Source organism: Neoarius graeffei, chromosome 2 (assembly GCF_027579695.1).
Source record: "Neoarius graeffei isolate fNeoGra1 chromosome 2, fNeoGra1.pri, whole genome shotgun sequence".
Classification (NCBI taxonomy): Eukaryota; Metazoa; Chordata; class Actinopteri; order Siluriformes; family Ariidae; genus Neoarius; species Neoarius graeffei.
In genome coordinates, this window is record NC_083570.1 from 116,776,071 (window position 1) to 116,801,275 (window position 25,205).

Consider the following 25,205-nt stretch of genomic DNA (forward strand, 5'->3'; position numbering starts at 1 on the left):
GATTTTTGTATGTTTTCACACTTGTCACATTTATTTCAGGGACATTTTTTAAAAATTTAATTTAAACCCCATAATCTCCCTTTGATAGCACATGTGAACATCCTCATAAATAATCAGGAGCATAGTTGTAATTGTTGTAAAAAGTTGTCATGTTGTAATTTGCTTTTTAAGCTAAGTTGCCTATCATTTAGCTTATGATGCGAACAATCTAATTCAGCTTAAAGCTCAGAGCTTATTATAAAGGAAACAAAGGACAACAGCACTCATAACCAACTTCAAAAATCATTTTAAGCAAAATTGTGTGTGTTTATTGTGTTATAATTTGAGCAGTTAGTTGATCCATCATAGGTTCTGGGAGCTATGTTTCATGTACATGGATGGGAATAGGGTGTGGGCTCAAGGAGTAAAATATTTAAATGGCAACTACTTGAAGCATGGAAGTGGCAAGGTGGTGCAGTGAATAGCACTGTCACCTCACAGGAAAAAAGGTTCTGGGTTTGAACTTCACACTTATCATTGATCATGTCGGCTTGGTATGCTGCAGAGGCTCATCCTCAAATATTAAAAATGGGCACTTAACAATATTTTAAAACACTAACTACAGCATAATCTACTTAACTACAGCAACCAATATTCTGCAGAACATGACAAACCACACCATATTATATGATTAGTTTATCAATTATTAGATTATATTATACATTTTCAATGTCTTGAATAATGTAAGACAAAATATACTGTAGTTTCATTGTGTTTTCACATATAGCTCTTTATAAATGAAACATACTCAGTCTGGTTCAGATGCTAAGTAGAAACACTGTAAATCCTGCCTTTTTTCATATTAAAACAGGAAAAGAAGAAAAAAATCTGTTAACTGTTAACAAGCAAAAGCACACAGGTGCAAACTTACATCAGTGACCGACTTCACGATATAAACAAATAAAATCTGAGAAGTTCTAACACGGTCGTATTTAAGAACATCTCTGCTAAAAGGCTGAATTAATTATTTGAAAAACTGACCCAACTTAGACTTGCTAATGTATCATTTTTACAGTGTAGTTTTCTGAAAGACATGGAAAGGGTACAAAGCCATAGTAAGAATGATCAGGTTCTTTTCAAGACCAGGTTCATTTTGGGTTTATGATAATGTAGACAGTTCTTTATTACATATAACTCTAGAATCAGTGTTTTGCAAAAGTATTCACCCCCTTTGTGATTGTCCTGTTTTGTTGCATTACAAGCTGGAATTAAAATGGATTTTTGGGGGGTTAGTACCATTTGATTTTGTTGAGATGCTCTCATTTCACATTGTGTTTATTTTTGCTTTATACACAGGACAAGTAAAAATATTGTGTTCAGGAAATGCTCTGAATTTGTTTTTTTTGTTATTGGTATGACGCCCCTGTCTTAAGTTTCTTTGTAACCATTGGTCTGACCGTAACGAGGAGCTAAATTGCCTGCACGTGTGTTAATCAATAAAAGAGGTGTGCCCGTGAACGCGGAAGTGCTCTCAAACCAAAAGACTGTGTGGTGTGTGATGTTGATGTCGAACGGTGCAGAGCAGAAAACACTCTGTTAACAGGTTATGGGCCCAGCGAATCCCGCGTAGTTTTAGTACAAAATGAGTAAGAGTAAAGAAACTGTAAGCGGTCGCTAGGCGAGGCTCGTTTTTGACGGCGACGAAAAGAATTATGAATTGTGGGAAGCCAAGTTCTTGGGACATCTTCGTCTGCAAGGATTGAAAGATACGATCCTAAATGAACCTGATGAAGCAAACGAAGAAGATGATGAGAAAAACGCCGAGGCCTACGCCGAGCTCATTCAGTTCCTGGATGACAAAAGCCTGTCGCTGGTGATGCGTGACGCGGCAGATGATGGACGTGAGGTGCTGAGGATTCTCCGAGAGTACTACGCTGGAAAGGGAAAGCCCAGAATAATAAACTTGTACACAGAGTTGACCTCGCTACAAAAGTCACCAACTGAGAACGTAACCGAATACGTAATCAGGGCAGAGACTGCTATTACAACCTTGAGAAGCGCTGGTGAAACGTTAAGTGATGGACTCTTAATAGCCATGGTGTTAAAAGGATTGCCAGAGACATTTAAGCCTTTTGCCATACATGTTACCCAAATGGAAGACAAAATTACTTTTGCGGAGTTTAAGACAAAGCTTCGAAGTTATGAGGACGTTGAAAACATGTGCGCAGCTGCTTCTGAGGACAATGTCATGAAGGTAAAAGCGCAGTTTGGAACAAGGCGCTCAGCTACCGCAACAAAAGGTGGTAAAACGGACGTTGTATGCTACAGGTGTGAAACAAGTGGCCATATAGCCAGATCCTGTACACGCAAACTGTGGTGTCATCACTGTAGAAACAACACGCACAACAGTGTGAACTGCAGGTGCAACAAGCAGCGGGATGGCGTGCGGAAGGCAGCCGAGGAAACCAAGGCCAAAGAGTACACATTCAGAGTGAGCGACACAGAGCCACCGGTGCGAGACGTCAGGAGGAGAGGTCTGATGGTCGATGCAGGTGCCACCTCCCACATCATTACGGACATCACGAAGTTTAAGAAGTTCGACGACAGTTTCCAAGCCAAGACTCATTGCGTGGAGCTAGCGGACGGCTCCAGGTGCAACGTCGCCAAGCGCAGAGGAGACGCGGAGGTGCGGCTAGTTGACAGCGGGGGCAGGAGCTTCCGAACAGTGCTGAGGGGTGCCTTGTACATCCCGACGTATCCACAGGATATCTTTTCTGTGAAAGCTGCTAGTTCCAGTGGGGCCACTGTGATCTTCAGCGAGAAGAAAAGTGTCCTGCTTCACAGAGACGGTACAGAATTTCCCATACACGTACACAACAAACTGTATTATTTACACACAACAGAGAACCAGTGTAACAGCAATGACCAATGTAAGAAAAGCCTTGATCTGCAGAGTTGGCATGAAATCTTAGGATATTGCAACTATGCAGATATAATGAAGCTGAGGAATGTTGTTGATGGGATGGAAATTAAGAATGAGGGTAACAAACCTGTCTCACCTTGTGACGTGTGCACACAGGGTAAATTTGTTCAGACTAGGCACAGGGGGGCAGATGCCAGAGCCAAAGCACCTCTGGACATGGTGCACACAGACCTTGCTGGTCCGATAGACCCAGTGTCTAAAGATGGTCACAAGTATGCCCTTTCTTTTACAGATGACTTCTCTAGTGCAGTTTTTGTTTATTTTCTGAAAAACAAGAGTGACACTGTACAAGCCACTGCCAAGTTTATTGCAGATGTGGCGCCTTATGGCAAAATAAAATGTATAAGATCAGACAATGGCACAGAGTACACATGTAAACATTATCAGGAATTGATGTGCAAGAATGGTATCAGGCATGAGACCTCTGCTCCGTACTCTCCACACCAAAATGGTACAGCTGAATGTAACTGGAGAACACTCTTTGAGATGGCACGATGTATGCTGATAGAGAGTAAACTGCCAAAGATGCTGTGGACCTATGCTGTCCAGACAGCTGCTCTGGTCAGGAACAGGTGCTTTAATAATCGCACGAAACAGACACCTTTCTACATGTTGACAGGCAGAAAGCCAAATATTGCCAGAATGCAAAAGTTTGGACAACTGTGTTACGCTTACAAACAACAAAAAGGAAAGTTAGACTCTAAATGTGACAGAGGTATTTTCGTTGGATATGATAAAAATAGTCCTGCTTACCTAGTGTACTATCCCAGCACCAGGAAAATACAAAAACACAGACTCGTGGAGTTTGTAGTCAGAAAGAATGAAGAAGTGCTGGATGCTGAGGAAGATGATTATGAGATCCAAAATGAAAGAAAAATTGTGACAGTCCTAACTGCTAACCCACAGACAGACGAAGGCCAGAAAGTGTTTTCAAAAACTGAGACGGATGAAAAAGATGAGCACAATACTGAGATGGTGAAAGTAGACAATAAAGAAGTTGTTAATCAAGAACACAAACCTATTGAGAGACGGTACCCTGACAGAGAGAGAAAAAGGCCAGATTATTATGGTGATCATGCATGTGGTTTTGAGGAAGAGATTACCAATGTTGACTATTGTTACAGACTAGTGGGTAATATTCCTCAAACATACACAGAAGCAGTAGCCTCACTTAATGCCAAGCAATGGGTTGATGCCATGGGTGAGGAAATGCAGTCATTAAAGGACAATGCAACTTTTACCTTGACCACTCTTCCCAAGGGCAAGGATGTAGTGGGGGTAAATGGGTCTATGCAATGAAAAAATGCTGACGGATCAGACAAATATAAAGCTAGATATGTAGCCAAAGGATTCAGTCAGAAGAAGGGTGTAAACTATGATGAGACTTTCTCTCCAACAGCTAGCATGACAAGTATCCGGGTATTGGCACAGAAAGCGGCACAAGAGAACTTAGTTGTCCACCAGATGGATGTAAAAACCGCATACTTACATGCGCCAATCGAGTGTGAGATTTACATTGAGCAACCTGAGGGTTATGAAGTCACATCAAAAGAAGGTGACAAACTAGTGTGCAGACTAAAGAAATCCCTGTATGGTCTAAAACAGTCAGGGCGTAACTGGAACAAAATGTTGCATGATTACTTGTGTGAAATGCAGTTTATACAAAATCCAGCTGATCACTGTGTTTATAGTAAAATCACTGAAAAAGAAAAAGTACACATGATTATATGGGTAGATGATTTAATCATTGCTGCCAGTGATCACAATGTCTTGAAAGAAGTGAAGGAAATGTTGAAGTTGAAGTTCAGAATGAAAGACCTAGGCAAGCTGACACATTTTCTGGGTATTGACTTTGATCAATCTGCTGATTGTGTTAAGATGTCACAACGTAAATATGTACAGAAAATATTGGAGAAATTTGACATGTCAAACTGTAATCCTAGAACCACCCCTTGTGAACAAAAACTTGACTACAGTGATGATGCTGAACTTTTGAGTGATGTAAAGAAATACAGAGAGGCCGTTGGTAGCTTAATCTACCTGGCAACCTGTACAAGGCCTGACATTAGTTTTGTCGTGAGTAAATTGTCTCAGTATTTCAGTAGACCAACCATTGAACAATGGGCAACTGTGAAACATGTATTGAGATACTTAAAAGGAACCCAAAACAAAGAACTTTGTTTCAGAAGACACAAGGATGTGAACGTGATCCATGCTTACAGTGATGCAAATTGGGCTGCTGATGTTAGTGATCGGAAGAGCACAACAGAACAGGGTATTGCACGAGTTTAAACTGTACTGGTCCTGTAGTGTCATGGAAAACCAAAAGACAGTCTACAGTAGCACTTTCCACCTGTGAAGCCGAGTATATGGCATTAGCTGCGACCATGCAGGAGTGCCTGTATTTAAGGCAGCTATTGCAGTACTTTGATGGACAAGTATACAAGTGTCTAATCTATGAAGACAACCAGGGCACTACAGCGTTAGCGAAAAACCCTGTACATAGGCAACGATGTAAACATGTAGACATTAAATACCACTTTGTGAGATCCATGTCGAATGATGAAATGACACTGCAGTACTGTCCAACCAATGAGATGGTTGCGGACATCCTAACGAAACCAGCAAGTAAGCTGAAGTTGATGGACTTTGAAATGTATATATTTGGTGTATGAACAGTGATGGATTTTGAAATGATGGACTTTGAAATTTGTGTTTGGTTTGTGAAAAAAAAAGGGGATTGTGAAGATTTGTTAACAAACGTATTTTTGGTTTGTGAGAAAGAAAAAAGGAAGGATTTTTGTAAAATGTGAGCAAGTGGGGGTGTTGAGGTGCTCTCATTTCACATTGTGTTTATTTTTGCTTTATACACAGGACAAGTAAAAATATTGTGTTCAGGAAATGCTCTGAATTTGTTTTTTTTTTGTTATTGGTATGACGCCCCTGTCTTAAGTTTCTTTGTAACCATTGGTCTGACCGTAACGAGGAGCTAAATTGCCTGCACGTGTGTTAATCAATAAAAGAGGTGTGCCCGTGAACGCGGAAGTGCTCTCAAACCAAAAGACTGTGTGGTGTGTGATGTTGATGTCGGACGGCGCAGAGCAGAAAACACTCTGTTAACAGATTTACACAACATGCCTACCACTTTAAATGTGCAAATTGTTGTTTTATTGTGACAAAAACAATAATTAAGATTTAAAAAACAAAAAACAGAAATCTGGAGTGTGCATGTATCACCCCTCCCCCAAAGTCAATACTTTGTAGAGCCACCTTTTGCTGCAAATATAGCTGCAAGTCAAAAAAGAAGACATCCTTTTTCCGCTTCCGGTTGAGAGTACGTCGTGGGTGTTCTGGCTGCCGCTTCTCACCGGAGCTTTTTTATTTTCTCTCTCTTTTTTACTTTAGTTATTTTTTTTGTGTGTGTTTGTATAGTCTGATGTTTGTTTTTGTTTGAGTGTTTTTGTCCGCTGGTGGTGGTGTAGCTCCGGACCCAGTTTTGGGCGTCAGTTCCCTCCAGGCCTTGGTTCGCTGTGGGTGATGCCTGTGCTCCTCCTCGCTATGGACTGCAGTGAGCTTGTTGCTCATTTTAACATCGGGGTTGTCTAGCTCGAGCTCTGTGCTTTAGTGCTTGGCATGATGTTCCGAGCGATGTTGCTTATTTAGGGGTTTCACATGAAAGGGTGTGAATACCTATATACACTCCAGATTTCTGTTTTTTTTATCTTCATTATTGTTTGTGTCACAATACAACAATGTGCACTTTTAAAGTGGTAGGCATGTTGTGGAAATCAAATGGTGCTAACTCTCCAAAAATCCATTTTAATTCCAGCTTGTTATGCGACAAAACAGGACAAACACCAAGGGGGATGAATACTTTTGCAAGACACTGTAAATCTAGAAAAGTTCTGCAGTTACTAGCACCAAAGAATAAATGATAGGCAGAAGGTAATGTTATATACTGGAAATGTTTTATGAAATAGCAACGTAATGTCTTTTTGTTCTGTCTTTTACACTAAAATTCCTTGTCTGTAGTGTGAATTTTTAAAATGTACCTTTTAGAAGCTTAAACACAATGTACTACTGTGAAATTCAATGAGTTTGCTTTTTCTTTGCTGCCATGTTACTACCATTAAACAACTATTTTACAACACATTTTCTGTCCTTTTATTTAATTAATTATCCAGTACTTTAAAACATACACTACACACTGAGCTGTTTAATACCGAGAAGTTTAGCCTGAGTTTAGTCCAACACCAAATATTACTGTACTATGATATATGCAATAAAAATGTGTCTGGGAGCCAAAATATGAATGGTGGAAAAATATACAATTTTTCTCGACTTGCCATTAATTTGAAAGGTTTTGTACCTTTTCAGTCGGTGAATCGTCAGTGGTGTGCTTGTAGCAGCCGCATGATGATCCTGATTTTCCTGAAAGAGTTCCATTTTCATAAATATAAATTAGACACGAGACAGAAGATTACCACAAATATTCCATCTCATTTTTTCACAGATTCAACCTGCAATTTCAGCCAGTCTTACCGTGCACCCTGCTGCAGAACACACGTATCAGGACAGAGATGGCACAAACACACATTACGATCATAATTGGAATCCAGAAGGTTCTATTCCTTTCAGACTGCTGTGAATCCGAGCCCTCAGATACAGCACCAATCTCCTTATTGGCATCATTAACTAAAATACATACAGAAGCACACAGAGATATCAGTGTAGTGCTGAGGAACAGAAAACAGGTCCTGTCAGAAAGTGTATAGAACACCAGGCTACTTTTTCTTATATATATTTTTAGTGTTAGCCATACCGTACATGCAGAGCATGTTATCACTGATCGTAAAAGAAGAATCTGTATTGTGCTTCCATGATGCTTTAAGTTCTGTTTTGTTAAAGTTTATCAAAAAAAAAAACCTATTTGTGATGCCTCACCGAATCCAGGGACACATGTCGGCCGAAACGAATCCGAGATAATCGCAAAAGAAGCATTTTTTTTTTCAAAATTTGTGATTTTCGTTTTTTTCCATCATGTGCAAGTTGAGATCTTGAAGAATGCAATCAGTATTTCAGATAATAGATTGTTTTGTTGGAAAAGCATACATTTTTTGTTGCAAATTGTCTCATTTTTGTCAGGACTGTAGCCTGCTGGGGGGTGTGGGTAAATTACCATCTGGGCCATTCACATCATGATTTAAGTCTTTTTTTTTTATTTGCGAATCAGCTGTATGATCCGAGCTGAGCTCGTGGCTACTTAAGCTGCATACAGGCGTGTAATTTCACTATGGAATGAGGAAGCTAAACAGAGCGCAGAGGAGCTGAAACACTGCGAAGCAAACAGACACACGGTATTTACATCGGAGATAACCATTTCTAGCAAAAAAAACGCAACCTCGTTTTCCAGATTGAATGGAATACTTGAATGATTGGATGATACACGGACCGTTCTAGGATTACATTCTATCGGAGGCATTGGTGTGTGCAAGGCGCCGTTTCTCTTTCTGATGGGGTGAGTTTATTAATCTAAGGCTGTGTGGTTATTTTTGCATGTAACGGAGAGTGTTGTGGTTTGGTTAAGCCTAGGTCACAACCGGAAGTATGATTTTTTTGGCCGTGTGATTTTTGGCGTTTCCCAAATCGCTGCGTTTTTTTTTTTTGTTTATGGAGAAAGACGCGCGTTGGCTGTAAGTTTGTCTTGCAACCTGAAAAAAACGTAAGCGCCCATAGAGTTTGTTTGACATGACAAAGAACCTCTGCGGCCGGTCGGCGGCCGGTCTGTGGCTCAAAAATCAGCACGTCACATGCGCGCTCTCGTGCGTTTCATGCGCGCTCTCCGTGCGTTTCTTGCGTTTTTTGCGTGTAGACCGGCCGTAGGAGCACGGTATGGCCGGTTGTGACCGAGGCTTTACATGAAACTAGTGTTGTGTTAATTGTGTCATCATCGTGCTATCTTTCTTACGGTGTTAGTAATTTTTCAACCACAAAACGTTAAAGTATACTTTAGGACTTATTTTTGCACTTCATAATTGTGTTGGGCATACTTTGCATGGAAGGAAAATTGACGTGGTGATCTTTGTTTACATGAAAGTGGCATCGTGCTAGCTAGTAGGGGGTAGGGCTTTCCTTAATATCATGCAAATGAGCACCATTATGTGCCCGCCCTACACCCAGAGTAGCTGAGATGGAAAACTTTGAGGGCGATTTTCTCCCTTTCCTGTTTTAAGAGGTATACACTTTCAAAAGGCCACACATTCTTCAAATATTGTCAGATCTCCACATGGAAGGCATCATTGGAAAGCTTAGAAACTGCACTTTCTGAATCTGTCAATAACTCAAAATGCCCCAGGGCAGACATGTGTCCCTGGATTCTGGATTTGGGCACATTTATGAACCTATGGCCGTTGCGAAGTAATCGGTGAATGTGGCTCACTGGTTTGACCGCGCGGCCTCGGAATCGGACAGCAACTCGGCCGACTCTGATCGCGGTGACCCCGGACCTCAACAAGACTCGCGCCCAAACGATTTATCCTGGTAGTTATGATAAATTCCTACTTTCATCGTAATACTAAATAAGAGCCCTTTTGAAGAATAATTAAACCGCCCTCCCTAGTGGATATAGGGAACGATTACTGGACAGTGCGCCGGTAGGCCACATTAGCCTGCCATCCGCGGCATTATACTATTTATAGCCGACTCTAAGAGAGGAAATATCCCATTGTCTCATTTCCACAGTGATTGTACAGGATCCCTCAGGATTCTTGACTTGTCAATTGCAAGCAAAAGTAAAAAATTTTACCTCCAATTTTCTCCTTTTTGCTTGAGCGTTGCTGCTCCGTTTCTTTTTTGACTGCTTGATTTTGTTTCACGCGCACAACCCACTCGCTCCGCCTCTTCTCCTCTTTTGGAAAAAGCCAACCCTCTCGTTCCGCCCCTTCTCCTTTTTCAGAAAAAGCCCACTCGCTCCGCCTCTTCTCCTCTTTTGGAAAAAGCCAACCCGCTCACTCCGCCTTTTCTCCTTTTTCAGAAAAAGCCAACCCACTCGCTCCGCCTCTTCTCCCTTTTTGCAAAAAGCCAACCCACTCGCTCCACCTCTTCTCCCTTTTTGCAAAAAGCCAACCCACTCGCTCCGCCTCTTCTCCTCTTTCGGAAGAAAACAACCCACTCACTCCACCTTTTCTCCTCTTTTGGAAAAAACAACCCACTCACTCCACCTTTTCTCCTCTTTTGGAAAAAAACAACCCTCTCGCTCCGCCTCTTCTCCTCTTTTGGAAAAAAACAACCCTCTCGTTCCACCTTTTCTGCTTTTTCAGAAAAAGCCAACCCACTCGCTCCACCTTTTCTCCTCTTTTGGAAAAAGCCAACCCACTCGCTCCGCCTCTTCTTTTTCAGAAAAAGCCAACCCACTCGCTCCGCTTCTTCTCCTTTTTCGGAAAAAGCCAACCCACTCGCTCCGCCTCTTCTCCTTTTTCGGAAAAAGCCAACCCACTCGCTCCACCTCTTCTCCTTTTTCGGAAAAAGCCAACCCACTCGCTCCACCTCTTCTCCTTTTTCGGAAAAAGACAACCCACTCGCTCCACCTCTTCTCCTATTTCGGAAAAAGCCAACCCACTCGCTCCGCGTCTTCTCTTTTTTCGGAAAAAGCCAAACCACTAGCTCCGCCTCTTCTCCTCTTTCGGAAAAAAACAACCCTCTCGCTCTGCCTCTTCTCCTCTTTTGGAAAAAGCCAACCCACTCGCTCCGCCTCTTCTGCTTTTTCGGAAAAAGCCAACCCACTCGCTCCGCCTCTTCTCCTTTTTCGGAAAAAGCCAACCCACTCTCTCTGCCTCTTCTCCTCTCTCGGAAAAGGTAAAAACTTCTTCCTGAACCGGTCCCGATGTTACAGTTCACTGCACAACAGTAAGGCATGGGGTTTTTCTTTGGAAATTCCTGAACGCACGTCTGCACTCAATCTGGACAGCAATGTCAGTAACCGGAAGTGGACTCAACTCAAGCGGTTTGTTTGGCTTCAATGATGTCACGCGCCGAGTGGTCACGAAAATAGCCGAACAGAAATTCGCCACGATCCGCGCTAACTGATTTTAATTATTACTTATTAACAATACTTCTTGGGACCAGAAAAAAATTACAGAGGGTTTTTTACCATATAAAGTTTCAAATGTGTATAAAATTAAAATCGTTGCCTAGGAGCTTTAAACTTTGTGTCCTGATGTGTGTCATACTCAGGATCATCTGAGACTAATCCACTTACCAAAGACTGAGAGTCTAACTTTCTGGATCAAGACCTGTTCCTTTGTGTGTTCCACGAGCATGGAGCCTTTATAGATGGCTTCATCAGTAACACTGACGTTCCTCAGCACCAGAGAACAGTTTCCTTTAAGCAGCTCGTCCTCAGGAACGTCCACACGACCCTCATATCCTTCACCTGGAAATGGCTCTTTACCCTTTCGCTCAAACACCACCTTAGAATCGATATACCACTCAACATCAGGTGTTTGGATGGACGGATCTCTCCATTCACACGGCAGGACAACTGTGGAACCCACTCGAGCTGATATGATCTGCGGGTCTGTAGAGATGAAAAAACCTTTTAGGAAATTATCTGATGTGAGGAACATTGTGCTTTTATTTGTTTTATGAAACTAAATGCTCAAACACACAGCTGCTGAACCATAAGATATAAAGGCAACAAATATAACCTGAGGAATTTTTCATGATTCTTCTTTTTCATGCAAAATGAAAGATGTGAGTATAATGTAGTATAATGCAGTAATATAACACAGTAAAATAATGTAGTTGTATAATGTAGTACTGTAATGCAGTAGGATAATACAAGAGTCGTAGTATAATGCAGTAGTAATGTTGTGGATTAACTCAGAATTTTAGATGTTAATTTTTTGAATATACAGCAAAGCAGTTTTACAGTAAAGAACGTCTTTACATACGGTGTCTTGCAAAAGTATTCATTCCCCTTGGTCTTTGTCCTATTTTGTTGCATTACAAGTTGGAATTAAAATGGATTTTCGGGGGTTAGAACCATTTGATTTACACAACATGCCTACCACTTTAAAGGTACAAATAGTTTTTTTTTTTATTGTGACAAAAACAATAATTAAGATTAAAAAAAAAAACAGAAATCTGGAGTGGAACTACAGCATCTTCCTCAACTCCTGATAAAACCTCTTTATGGCTCTAACAGGCTTTGTGTCTTTGATCGACCGCTTGCTCCGCCCACATGAAAGTAAAAACCTCTCGCTCAGGAGTTTAAATTGTTGTGTCCTGCAGGATCTCAGTCCTGATGCTCACCTCTAATCTCAACCAGATCCCTCTGAACCTTTCTGACAAGCGTTCTCAAAAATAAAACCCTGCACCTCTTACTGATGTCTGTGTTTGTGTGTTTTTCTAACACATCATCTGTTCATTCTAAATAATGTATTAATGCGTCCCTGCAGTAGATGGTGCTGCTGTTCCTTATTTCCAGCTGTGTGATCTGATTCGCTGTGACTTCTGTAATTAGTTAATATTTTACACTGCGGAATTTACTTACCAACTGAGAGTTTAACCCTGCTGAGTTCTTGTGCTGGGGGTGCTTTAATTCTGTCCACGTGTTCCATCACAAAAGATCTGTAGACACCATCATCAGTGATTCTGACGTTCTTCAACACCAGAGAACAGTTTCCTTTAAGCAGCTCATCCTCAGGAACATCCACACGTCCCTCATATCCTGGACCTGCATCTGTACCCTCACTGCTTCGCTCAAACACAACCGCATCACCGAACTTCCACCGAATCAGTGATGTTTCTGTGAACACATTCTTCAGTTTACACGGAAGGGCGACTGTGGAACCCACTTTAGCTGATACAGTAACGTGATCATCTGCACTGATGGAGCCTGTGGAGGGAAACATTACAATCTACATGATTTGTAGCATTTATTTTTATTTAATGTTCAGAAATGATGTGCTGTTGGTCCTGTAGAACCTGCTCACTCACCCACACAGGCAGCGAAACATAAGATGGAAATATAAAGGAGAGTCATGATGCCTGTAAGACTCATGTGGAGTGTTTACAGAGTTTCTGAAGCAAACAAACAAACAAACAAGCAAGCAAAAGCAGGTTATAAATAAAAGTGTCATTACATCTGCCTGATTTCACACACAGTTGTAGTGATATTACACATTTACTACACGAGTCATGATTTAATTTCAGAGCATGTTCACCTAAACCCAGTGATTTCAGCGCTCTTATAAAATTATTCCTCATCACACCGTACAAGATCCCAATAAACTCTGCTCTGAAATCTACAGCAGACTGTGTGAGAGTGTGTTCTGCACGTCAGATTATATGATGAAGATCCTCAAGCAATAGGCCTGTGATTAAAGAAAGTTACTACATTCTTCTTAGATCATAGCGATAAGGAAATTAGCTCGTGCAGAAAACAGACTCATGGAAATACAAACAAGTGCTCGGTGTCATAGTGGCGATTTTATGCCCTGAAAAAAACATCAGATCCCTTTTATTTAAAATCCCACATGTTTCTATGTGTCTCACAATCAGCTCTGAATCTGTTCCATCAGTTCGCCGTCCTCCTCTGCTACCCCTTTTCCACCAAATCAGTTCCAGGGCTGGTTCGGGGCCGGTGCTGGTGCTGGTTCACAACTCGTTCAACTTGCGAGCCAGCTTGTTATTGTTGTTGGTCTTAACAACTCCACCCCCCAGCTGACGTAAGCAGTTCTTTCCTCTGGCCCAGCAGAGAGTTGGTGCTACCCTGGAACCGTTTTTTCTGGCCCCAGAACCAGTTCTTTGTCAGTGGAAACAGAAAACCCGGTTCCAAACTACGCACTGGCCCCGAACCAGCCCTGGAACTGCTTTGGTGGAAAAGGGGCACAGGGTGGAGTTTAGACAAGTGTCAGAGCAGTGCTTATGAACTTCCACACACAGATGCCCCTTTTCCACCAAAGCAGTTCCAGGGCTGGTTCGGGGCCAGTGCTTAGTTTGGAACCGGGTTTTCTGTTTCCACTGACAAAGAACTGGCTCTGGGGCCAGAAAAAACGGTTCCAGGGTAGCACCAACTCTCTGCTGGGCCAGAGGAAAGAACCACTTACGTCAGGGGGGAGTTGTTAAGACCAACAACAATAACAAGACCGCGAAAGATCGCCATTTTTAAGCGACAAGAAGCAGCAGCTGTACAAACGCAAAGTCATCCATTATTATTATTATTATTGTTGTTGTTGTTGCTGCTGCTTCTTCCGTGTTGTTTTTGCTTCGATATTCGCGCCAAGGTTTATGCAAACATAGCGACGTAACTAACATATACAGCGACGTAACTGACGTATACAACGACGTAAATGACGTATACAACAATGTAATGACGTGGCTTCCCTTAGCACCGCGAGCTATGGAAAAGCAAACTGGTTCTCAGCTGGCTCGCAAGTTGAACAAGTTGTGAACCAGCACCAGCACTGGCCCCGAACCAGCCCTGGAACTGATTTGGTGGAAAAAGGGTAAGAGAGAACTTTGCTGTGGACTGACTTTAGTCTCAGTGGAATGAATGTGATGTGGTGAGAACAAGTGAGATCACTGAGTGTAAAGCTGCTTTAACAAATGTTTTTCTACCTGATGCTTTGTTTTATTTGGGAGATACTTTCACTAAAATCAACTCATTTAATCAAATAAACATTTTTCATTTCATTAAATAAACATAAATTAGGTCAAAACCAACAGTAAAATTGCTTAAAACTGCAGTGTGGATTTGTGCAGAATACAGATTTGTAATTATTTATTGAGTAAATGTGTCATTTTAACTATAGATTAACCAGTGCAAGATGTTTGTGCTCAATCTTCTAAAAAGCCACATATTCATCCCACAACATGTCAATCAGAAATGAATATTAGAAAAGAGGGGAAAATTAAACAGAAGCATACAGGGTTGGGTTTCCTAAAAGCCTTTTAACACCAAGAGCATCTTTAACTGCCTCTTAAGATCCATCGTTAAGCTAACATGGTTTTCCAGAACACCACTGGTGCCAAACTAGTCCTTTAGTTCACTCTGGTTACGATGGACCTGGATCACTCTTTCACAAGAAAGAATCTCTTTAAGATCTCACTCGCAGATGAATACAGAGAATGTGCATACGCCTCCGAGGGACTCTCACAGTCAACAGGTAGAGACTGTTGTTGAATCTGCTGCCTGTATTCAATTATGTTTCTTGTATATTGCAAGTATATTGAGTAAATTAGGAAATAAATATATGCAGGACATTATGAATGTATTTCTATGTTATGGAATTACATATGGATATCATGATGTCACATTGATATTGCCACATTTTAATCAAATTTAACTCCATTAGGTGAGTGATTATCTCATTTAGTGTCAGAAATGAGACAAATTTCTGTACCTCTAACATTGTACTATAACTATAAGGGCAAAGCATTGCCAACTTGGCATTGTGGAGAACAGTTGAAATAACCTAGGGCGTAATTTTGGGTAGGGACGCTAGGGACGTGTCCCTACCAATATTCAGCCGCTACTGTGTAATCACGATCAATAAAACCGATGTCCTAACCTGAGCAATGATTATATGGCACACAAAGGGTTAAATGTATGACATTGCTAATAACCCCCCTCTAACATAGATATACATTCTCTGATTAGCTACCTGTTTCTTGCTAACTTACATGGTTGGCTATCCCAGCTGTCACTCCATCTGCTGTAAAAGCAGCACACTTCCCACAGCAGCCGTGACTACCCACCCATCAACCCCCCATATCTCACACGTACACACCTGACCTACCCCACGCACCCCCCACTCTCCGTCAGCCTACAAATTGAGCTGGACTTCGATGTCCATGCATGCTTGCCCTACGACTCGCATGCTGACTTGAGTATCATGGATGACGGCCCCCCTCCCAAGAAACGAGACATTCGTTTATTCTTCTTCAAAGTCAAGAATGTAAGTGCAGGGTTTCCGTTGAGCTTTAAAAACTCAACAAAATCCTTTTGATGTATGGAAACCCTTCATAAAAGTATTGCTGCGGCTCCTTAGGCAGGTTTAGCAACGTGACAGGACGCATCAGAGCTAGGCTACTGCATAGCTGCAGAGAAAAGGAATACTGGAGCAATGTAACTTGGTGTTAGATAATATCCTCGATGAATGAATGTTAAATTTATAGACCTAATGGTTTTACAGAATGTAAGTAGTCAGATGTAGGCTACTGCATGGCCATGCAGATGTGCGACTTGCATTTCAGAATCAACAGCGTGACAGCCGCTGAGTCTGCTGCTGAGTCTGCTGCGGTCACCATTTTACAGAGACCTCTTTCTACTACTACTAGGCTAGGCTAGATACAACAAATCCATGGTCCTTTACTGCCACCTACAGACGAATATTGGTAACTGCAGCATGAACATGAAGTCACAAGCACATCTGCAGTGAAAATCATCACACGTTACGAAACAGAAACAGGCAACAAAAATATATAATATGGAAAATGGAGGGGCAACAAAAAGACAAAAAATGGGGGTTATACTACAAATGCAATCATAATCATGCTATAATAGGCAATCACTAAATTATATATCTAAATATCTCATTATCTCTAGCCATTTTATCCTTCTACAGGGTCACAGGCAAGCTGGAGCCTATCCCAGCTGACTACAGGCAAAACGCAGGGCACACCCTGGACAAGTCGCCAGGTCATCACAGGGTTGACACATAGACAACCATTCACACCTACGGTCAATTTAGAGTCACCAGTTAACCTAACCTGCATGTCTTTGGGGGAAACCGGAGCACCCAGAGGAAACCCACGCGGACAACATGCAAACTCTGCACAGAAAGGCCCTCGCCGGCCACGGGGCTCGAACCCGGACCTTCTTGCTGTGAGGCGACAGCGCTAACCACTACACCACCGTGCCACCCTATCTAAACATCATTTTAACTAAATTTGAGCTTAATTACAGAATAGAAAATGCCACCAGTAGCACCTATTTATGAGTGTCTCAATAAGGCAGTCACTGAATTTTGAGACACCCCCCCCTTCCAATGTCAAACAATACAGATATTGAATTAAAAAAAAACAATATTTAATGCTAAAAATGCTTAAAGTTTTAAATTCTTATTTTCATGTATTTCTGTGGAAGAGACAGAATGACTGCTTAAACATAAATTAGGAATTGTGGTGTAAAAGTAATAAATCATCAGATTCTAGCAATGTTGGGTTAGGTGCCTTGCTCAAGGGCACTTCAGCCATGGATGGAGATGTAGGAAGAGGTAAAGGTGGGATTTGAACCTGCAACCCTGGGATCCAAAAACCAACTCCCTAACCATCAGGCCACGGCTGCCCTCGTTAACCTATAAGATCTGCATGACATGGAATTATGATTGCTAATGAAAAAAAAAACACCTTTTGGAAGCTCTGCCTTGGATCACTTTTGTGTCCCCACCAATGTCAAAATCAAAGTTACTCTCTTGGAAATAACGATGGCTGCACTCCAGCGAATCCACTCTGAAACTCCACTTGTCTGACCAGCAGGTCTAGTTTTGCCCATTTAAGGCCCTTCTGCTCCTGATGGTGCTGCTCCCTTTGGTCATGCAGGTCTTGGAGTAACTGGAGTGGCTCCTTCTCAGTGTTGAGCAGCTCTCAGCTGGACTGACTGGTCCAGCTCTTGGCCAGCAGGACTCTGACTGCCTGTAGACTGGCAGCCAAGAGGGTTCAGGGGATGAGGGGGCAGTGGGGCCATGTGGGTGGGGAGTCACTGTGGTCTGGGGAGGCAGGTGATGTTTAGATTCCTCCTTCCCATAGACATAGATGCCTCCAGGTCTGCCCCCTGTGGCTGTTTTCCCCAGTGTTGCAAGGACCCATTCTTCCTCTTGGGTCAGGGGAGCCACAGTGGGCACGCCACCACTGGTCATCCTATCCCTCTCTCCTCACTTCTGCTCCCCTCCACTTTGATTGGCTGGAGAAGTCCTGCCACTTTTTCCTAACTTCTTCTGCACTCTTGATTAAGCTCTTGATTGGGTGGTAGTGAAATGAGCAGGCACATGGAAAACATTTTACTGAATTATTTAGCTTATTATTTGCTCATTCTTTCATGTGACTGTTTGTTCATTTAATTAAACAAATACACTTAGAATAAAAAAATATTATTATCCAAAAATGGAAAAATAGTTTAAATTATTTATTATATTTTATGTCCATCCATTATCTGTAACCGCTTATCCTGTACAGAGCTGTAGACAAGCTGGAGCCTATCCCAGCTGACTGTGGGTGAGAGGTGGGGTACACCCTGGACAAGTCACCAGGTCATCACAGGGCTGACACATAGAGACAAACAACCATTCACACATACAGTCAATTTAGAGCCACCAATTAGCCTAACCTGCACGTCTTTGGACTGTGGGGGAAACCAGCACACCCGGAGGAAACCTACACAGACGTGGGGAGAACATGCAAACTCCACACAGAAAGGCTCCCATCAGCCACTGGGCTCAAACCCAGAACCTTCTTGCTGTGAGGTGACAGTGCTAACCACTACACCACTGTGCCACCTACGGTTATATATGTAATAATGATACAATATATTATCACGTTTTAAGCACTTTATATTTCATTGGTTTTTGGTTAAAAACAAATGCCATGTGACATCATTGACTGGATTTAGCCACTACTAATCCAATTAGAAACTACATTATGAATGCTTTTCATGACGACACATGTTGCAGACCTCTGACAAAGAGTCCTTCCTATAAGTGCGTTTGGAAAAACCAAGTACAGAGACAAAGTTTGTTGCTTAAGAGCATCTTTAAACTTGTTCTTTTAGCCCTAAAGTGTTGGGAAACCCACCCCAGCACTGTTTGGCCATGAAGTCAAATGGAAGGGAAAAATGAATGAACAAACTCCAACTAGCTTTCATGAAACAATGCCAGGAGCTAAAAGGGCGGTCACACAGCACTCCGCGTCTATATCACGTACAAAAAGATACAAAAATCTGGTGGACGTGGTCGTAAGTGCTAATTTTTGGTCAATTTTGGCTTTGCCGTGCTTTGTACGGGGTATGGCCGTCGGCGGCTGTTTCACTGCTGCAACACTGCCTAAGCACAGCTAACCAAGTCCAGCCACGCACCCAGATGTTCCGTACCACCCTCCTCCTCCTTCTTCTTCTTCTCTCAGCAAGGATATGTTGAGCCTGTATCAGTTGGTTCTGTTGGTGCTGGAGCATTAAGATGAGGACATCACAGCGTTGAGGGTTCATGTTCACCCCTTGACATCTAGACTGCAAGTGCCGAGGTCTCAGAAAATTACGGTATTTATACATGCCGCAAATCAGAAGTGATGCAGAAGTGATTAGACAGTGATCAATCGAATTTAGAACTTGTTTGAGACGTCGTTTAACGGGCTTAGACAATGCTATGTACGCGGAAAAATCCATTTCTCAGTGATAAGCCGCAAAACACACGCTATATCCCGTGATACCAACGCGTAACACCCGTCCGATGACCGTGCTCTGCCCGTGATAGACCGCCAAACTTTCGCGTCTTACCACGTCTCCCCAAGTTTTAATAACGGCCGGGACACTGATTATCACGTGTTTTTCACGTGTGTTGCACGTCTTTACCACGTGTGCCGGCCGTGGTTGTCCGCGGTCTAAAGTTTTGAGCAGTCCAAAACTTTTTGCCGCGTCCGACGCCGTTCCGATTTTCCCCTGCGTCCTGTCACGTCTGTATATCGACTGTAACACGTCTTAACTTCGACATCAACACGAACAACATCGTCTGCTTCACGGGAGAGCACTTTTTGACGGGTTTTGGCCGTGATAAAGCCGTAAAGCGCTGTGTGACCGGGCCTTAAAATCCTGCTCTGTCACTAAATTTAATCATTTATGATTATTTTATTTGGTACACAGTAAAGAAAAGAGGCTACAGAAATACATCTTTCAGTTCACATCTGGATCTGTGATTCTGTGTTTTTCACTGTAAAGAATAATTCACGGAGGAATCAGGAAGAAGTCAGCTTTTATACACGAGTCAGAGTTTACTGGTGATTTTTCTCCTTGAATACTTGATATTTATTCACTATTAGGTGGATGTTTATAAACTTAATGATGAATTTCTCCCTCTGTAAAAGTAATCATGCCTCTGAAATGAATTATCTGCTCTTAGAGGAAGTTCCCTCCAGTAAGATTCACATTCTACTGTCAGGGGGAAAAAAAAATACACACACACTGAAGGACAGTCACTGGTCATTTAAACTATCGAAAAGACAGTCCATAGATTTAAATAAACATTGATAAGAATTCAAAACTGAGCCTTACCCTGGAGATGGAAGATGATTTCCTGTGATTTAGAACGAGTTAAATAAATGTTTGCGTTTAGGAGCTTCTGCTGTCAGCCGTTGTTATCAGAACAGTGCCTGTAATGGCATTCATGCTACCGTATGCCAAAGTTTCTCTTCCTCTTTCTCGTGTGTTTATGGGAAGGACATACAGGTCCTGCATACTGTTGGGTTTGGAAGAGAATTTTCACTGTGTATTTGAGACGGCTGAATATCACATTCCCCCTAATACCGACCTAGAGTTTATTTTTATGTTTTTGACCCAAAAGCAAATATTTCATGGATTTTTAATGTGCCATGCATTTTAACCTGGAAGAAGAAGTTGGCCATTTTAGTTTTCATCATGCAGTCACGTGTTCAGTGACTCAAACAACCATTTCCTGTAATCCTGCCTTTTGTTTCTGCCTTGGAAAGCACAGTTTGTAAGTATGAGTTTGGCACAGGCCATAGAGCAATATCTGGCAGTATTTTGTGAAGTATATTTTATAATCCTCATTTCTGTACATTAACAGGCTGTTAGCTTCACTGCACACCATGTCCACTAGACCTGAATCATAAGATTGCAAGATAGCCTGGAAGATTAATATCTCATCTCATCTCATCTCATCTCATTATTTCTAGCTGCTTTATCCTGTTCTACAGGGTCGCAGGCAAGCTGGAGCCTATCCCAGCTGACTATGGGCAAAAGGTGGGGTACACCCTGGACAAGTTGCCAGGTCATCACAGGGCCGCCACATAGACACAGACAACCATTCACACCTACAGTCAATTTAGAGTCACCAGTTAACTTAACCTGCATGTCTTTGGACTGTGGGGGAAACCGGAGCACCCGGAGGAAACCCACACAGACATGGGGAGAACATGCAAACTCCGCACAGAACGGCCCCCGTCAGCCACTGGGCTCGAACCCAGAGCCTTCTTGCTGTGACGCGACAGTGCTAACCACTCCACCACCGTGCCACCCAATTACTATATCCTACACATGCATATAGGAGCCCCTGGGATGCTGTATCCTGACTCACATACTCGTCTGAATTTAATGGAGTTTGACTGTTGCTGAATTGTGAACTGATGCGCACACGCACAAGGAGAGCAGTACACAGGGCATTAGGTTCTACAGGGTTTTCTGGTTTCTGTCTAACACACAATCATTCCGGCATATCCACATGCAAATAAATCAATAAATGATTCACTGCACAGATATGACTCGCATTTCCCTTCATTTACATGGTAGATGATTAAAAGTGGTTTACACACATGACAGAATCAAATTTAGGTGTAGCTGTAGTAAACAACAAACTGTATCTCAGGCAGGTCTGAAATTTAATTTCTTCAAAACATGACCACCGTGGACTGCAATAACCAACATACACTGCACCACACCACCCTCCATCTCCGGAATTCTGATTAGTGCAACACTTCTTCCACATTTACCACGATCACAGTTCTAGTACATAAGGACTCTGAGAACACGTGGAGGGTGAAATAAACACTTTGTGTTCTTGTACATGTCAAGCTATACGCTTTCCCCATATTTTGTACGGGAAAATGCAATTTATTGGCTAATACGGCGTACACTGATTTTCATATGGGAAAATTACGTTTTGTATCAGAGATTTTTTCTGTTACTCTGAGAAAATTTTCTTAGCATCCACCATTTATTTCTTCAAACACGCATGCCCAATGAAATGGAACTATTTTCGATTCATGTGGTTTTATAGTTGCACGTGGTTTTCTTGGTCATTTAAGTCCATCGGCTCAGACTGCCCAGACTTCTGTGACAGCTGCAGAAGTTATGTTCTGCCAATTTCTCGTGGAACACCACATCCCCCTGACTGTGGCAGACCATTTTTCGCAGCTCACGAAAAAAAAAATGTTTCCCGATTCAAAGACTGCACAGGTAGGTGTTTTTTTTTAAAATAAAAAAAAGAAGTTTTTACTGGTTGCATGTAGGAAAGCTTCCTCCATTATCATGATAATTTCGGGAGGCGATACTGGGAGTCGCCGTTTATACAACGGCAACTGTAGTTACCTGGCAATTTCTAGTTTCGCTTCACTAAACCTTTACATTGCTGATAGACATTATATGTAGACACAGATGACCAATACTTGTTACTACCATCAGTCGTCAGTAAACTGGAAAAGTATTGAATGAAGAGTAACGGTGGTAACGACCGTTGGTAACCTGTCTCTAAACTGTGTAGTAGGGGATGGAAGCAATTTAACACCATCTACATGTTTGCCGTGCTCTGATTTTCTTTTATTGACCAGGAAAATAATAGATGTATATTGGGGAAAGGTCTTGTATGTGAAAACTGCTCTGGGTGTTGCCAGGTTTCTAATGCTGAAACGACTGTTTACTGCTTTGCTGTGCCTCCCATATAGCAATGCAGATAGTGAGAGGGCTTTTTCATTGGTGAGGAAAATTCATACTGAGTACAGAAAAAAATATGGCTGGAGACACATTAACTGCATATCTACAAATTAAAATGAACTGTGATGAGGAGCTACAACTGCTAGCCAAGCAGTGATATTATAGCTAGTGACAAATCTGCAACATCTTTGTACAACAAAGAACACTCCAAAAAGGAATACAATTTAAATTATTGTTATAAATTACTGGGAAGATTTTCAGTTTAGGCGGCACAGTGGTGTAGTGGTTAGCGCTGTTGCCTCACAGCAAGAAGGTCCGGGTTCGAGCCCCGTGGCCGGCGAGGGCCTTTCTGTGTGGAGTTTGCATGTTCTCCGCGTGGGTTTCCTCCAGGTGCTCTGGTTTCCCCTACAGTCCAAAGACATGCAGGTTAGGTTAACTGGTGACTCTAAATTGACCGTAGGTGCGAATGGTTGTCTGTGTCTATGTGTCAGCCCTGTGATGACCTGGCGACTTGTCCAGGGTGTACCCTGCCTTTTGCCCGTAGTCAGCTGGGATAGGCTCCAGCTTGCCTGTGACCCTGTAGAAGGATAAAGCAGCTAGAGATAATGAGATGAGATTTTCAGTTTAACTTCATAATTTATTAATATTTTCACTTATCCTTGTTTACATAATATACTTGGAGCAGCAGGGGAGCTACGCCAGAATGCTCTTTGTGGACTTCAGCTCGGCGTTTAACACCATCCTTCCACAATGAATGGTGTCCAAGCTGGCAGACCTTGGGGTTCCAACACTCACCTGCAGCTGGATATTGGACTTTCTGTCAGGCTGCTCCCAGAGGGTCAGACTGGGTTCCCACACCTCCACTGCTCTCAGCCTGAACACCGGCTCAACACAGGGTTGTGTACTTAACCCACTCCTTTACACCCTCTACATGTATGACTGTGTCTCCACCCACCTTAGCAACAAGATTGTAAAGTTCGCAGATGACATGACCGTGGTTGGACTCATCTCAGGCAAGGAGAGTGAGCTAGCATACAGGGAAGAGGTGGAGCAGCTGTCAGAGTGGTGCAGAGTCAACAGTCTGCTCCTCAATACCATCAAAGCAAAGGAGCTGGTTATTGACTTTAGGAAAAACAAAGCTGACATCCAGCCACTCATCATCAACGGGGGCCTGTGTGGAGAGGGTCCCGGTGTTCAGGTTTCTTGGTATTGAACTGGAGAATGACCTAACCTGGAGTGCCAACACCAAGGAGCTGCTGAAGAAGGCACAGCAGAGATTGTACTTTCTGAGAATCCTCAGAAAGAACGGTCTCCCCCAAAATCTGCTCCAGGCCTTCTATCACTGCTCCATAGAGAGTGTGCTCACATACGGACTGTCTGTATTGTACGGCAGCTGCACATCCTCAGAGAAAAAGGCGCTCCACAGGGTCATTAGGACAGCAGAGAAAACAATAGGCTGCCCCCTCCCCACCCTGGAACAGATTTACACCTCCAGATGCCGCAGGAAAGCAATGGACATTTCAAAAGACTCTTCACACCCCGGTCATTGTCTAAAATTCCTTTAGGATTTGCTGATATAATTCAGAATTCATTGTTCCATCAATGATGGCAAGCCGTTCTACTACCTGGCTGGTAGTATTATGGTTTGGGCCTGTTTTGCTGCATCTGGGCCAGGACAGCTTGCCATCATTGATGGAACAATGAATTCTGAATTATACCAGCGAATTCTAAAGTAAAATGTCAAGACATCTGTCCATGAACTGAATCTCAAGAGAACGTGGGTCATGCAGCAAGACAACGACCCTAAGCACACACGTCGTTCTACCAAAGAATGGTTAAAGAAGAATAAAGTTAAATGTTTTGGAATGGCCAAGTCAAAGTCCTGACCTTAATCCAGTTGAAATGTTGTGGAAGGACCTGAAGTGAGCAGTTCATGTGAGGAAACCCACCAACATCCCAGAGTTGAAGCTGTTCTGTACGGAGGAATGGGCTAAAATTCCTCCAAGCTGGTGTGCAGGACTGATCAACAGTTACCGGAAATGTTTAGTTGCAGTTATTGCTGCACAAGGGGGTCACACCAGATACTGAAAGCAAAGGTTCACATACTTTTGCCACTCACAGATATGTAATATTGGATCATGTTCCTCAATAAATAAATTACCAAGTATAATATTTTGTCTCATTTGATTAACTGGGTTCTCTTTATCTACTTTTAGGACTTGTGTGACAATCTGATGATGTTTTAGGTCATATTTATGCAGAAATATAGAAAATTCTAAAGGGTTCACAAACTTTCAAGTACCACTATAGATGTAGTGAATGACAGGAACACAGAAATCTAACTTATGTTTATCAAAAAAATGTTTCAGTACCTTTTTAACTTGGCTCATCTGGTACTGACCAAGAAGCAGCACAACAGCCTGCCCTACTCTGATTGGATGACAGCTTCAGTATATGGTGCAAAAAATACTTGGGGTTTGATCTGAATTATAGATGCCAGTGGAGGTGTGTGAGAGTCCCTTGTGT

The 25,205-nt window shown here is 42.3% G+C and overlaps 1 protein-coding gene across 5 annotated transcripts in view; it reads right to left on the reverse strand.

Moving 5' to 3' along the window:
* The window catches only part of LOC132882145 (butyrophilin subfamily 1 member A1-like), a 64,702-nt gene extending 44,103 nt beyond the window's left edge, over window positions 1-20,599 (reverse strand). For 4 of the 5 annotated variants that reach the window (XM_060915414.1, XM_060915413.1, XM_060915415.1 and 1 more), the window contains exons 1-6: window positions 20,286-20,599; window positions 12,962-13,045; window positions 12,516-12,860; window positions 11,220-11,537; window positions 7,505-7,657; window positions 7,332-7,393 (exon numbers count right to left, since the gene is read on the reverse strand). In XM_060915414.1, coding sequence (XP_060771397.1) covers window positions 7,332-7,393; window positions 7,505-7,657; window positions 11,220-11,537; window positions 12,516-12,860; window positions 12,962-13,025 — 942 coding nt within the window. In that variant the 5' untranslated portion in view covers window positions 13,026-13,045; window positions 20,286-20,599. Of the gene's footprint in view, window positions 1-2,972; window positions 3,227-7,331; window positions 7,394-7,504; window positions 7,658-11,219; window positions 11,538-12,515; window positions 12,861-12,961; window positions 13,046-20,285 lie in introns of those variants that run through there. The other variant, XM_060915411.1, reaches the window with a different exon arrangement.
* Between the last annotated feature and the right edge of the window lie 4,606 nt (window positions 20,600-25,205).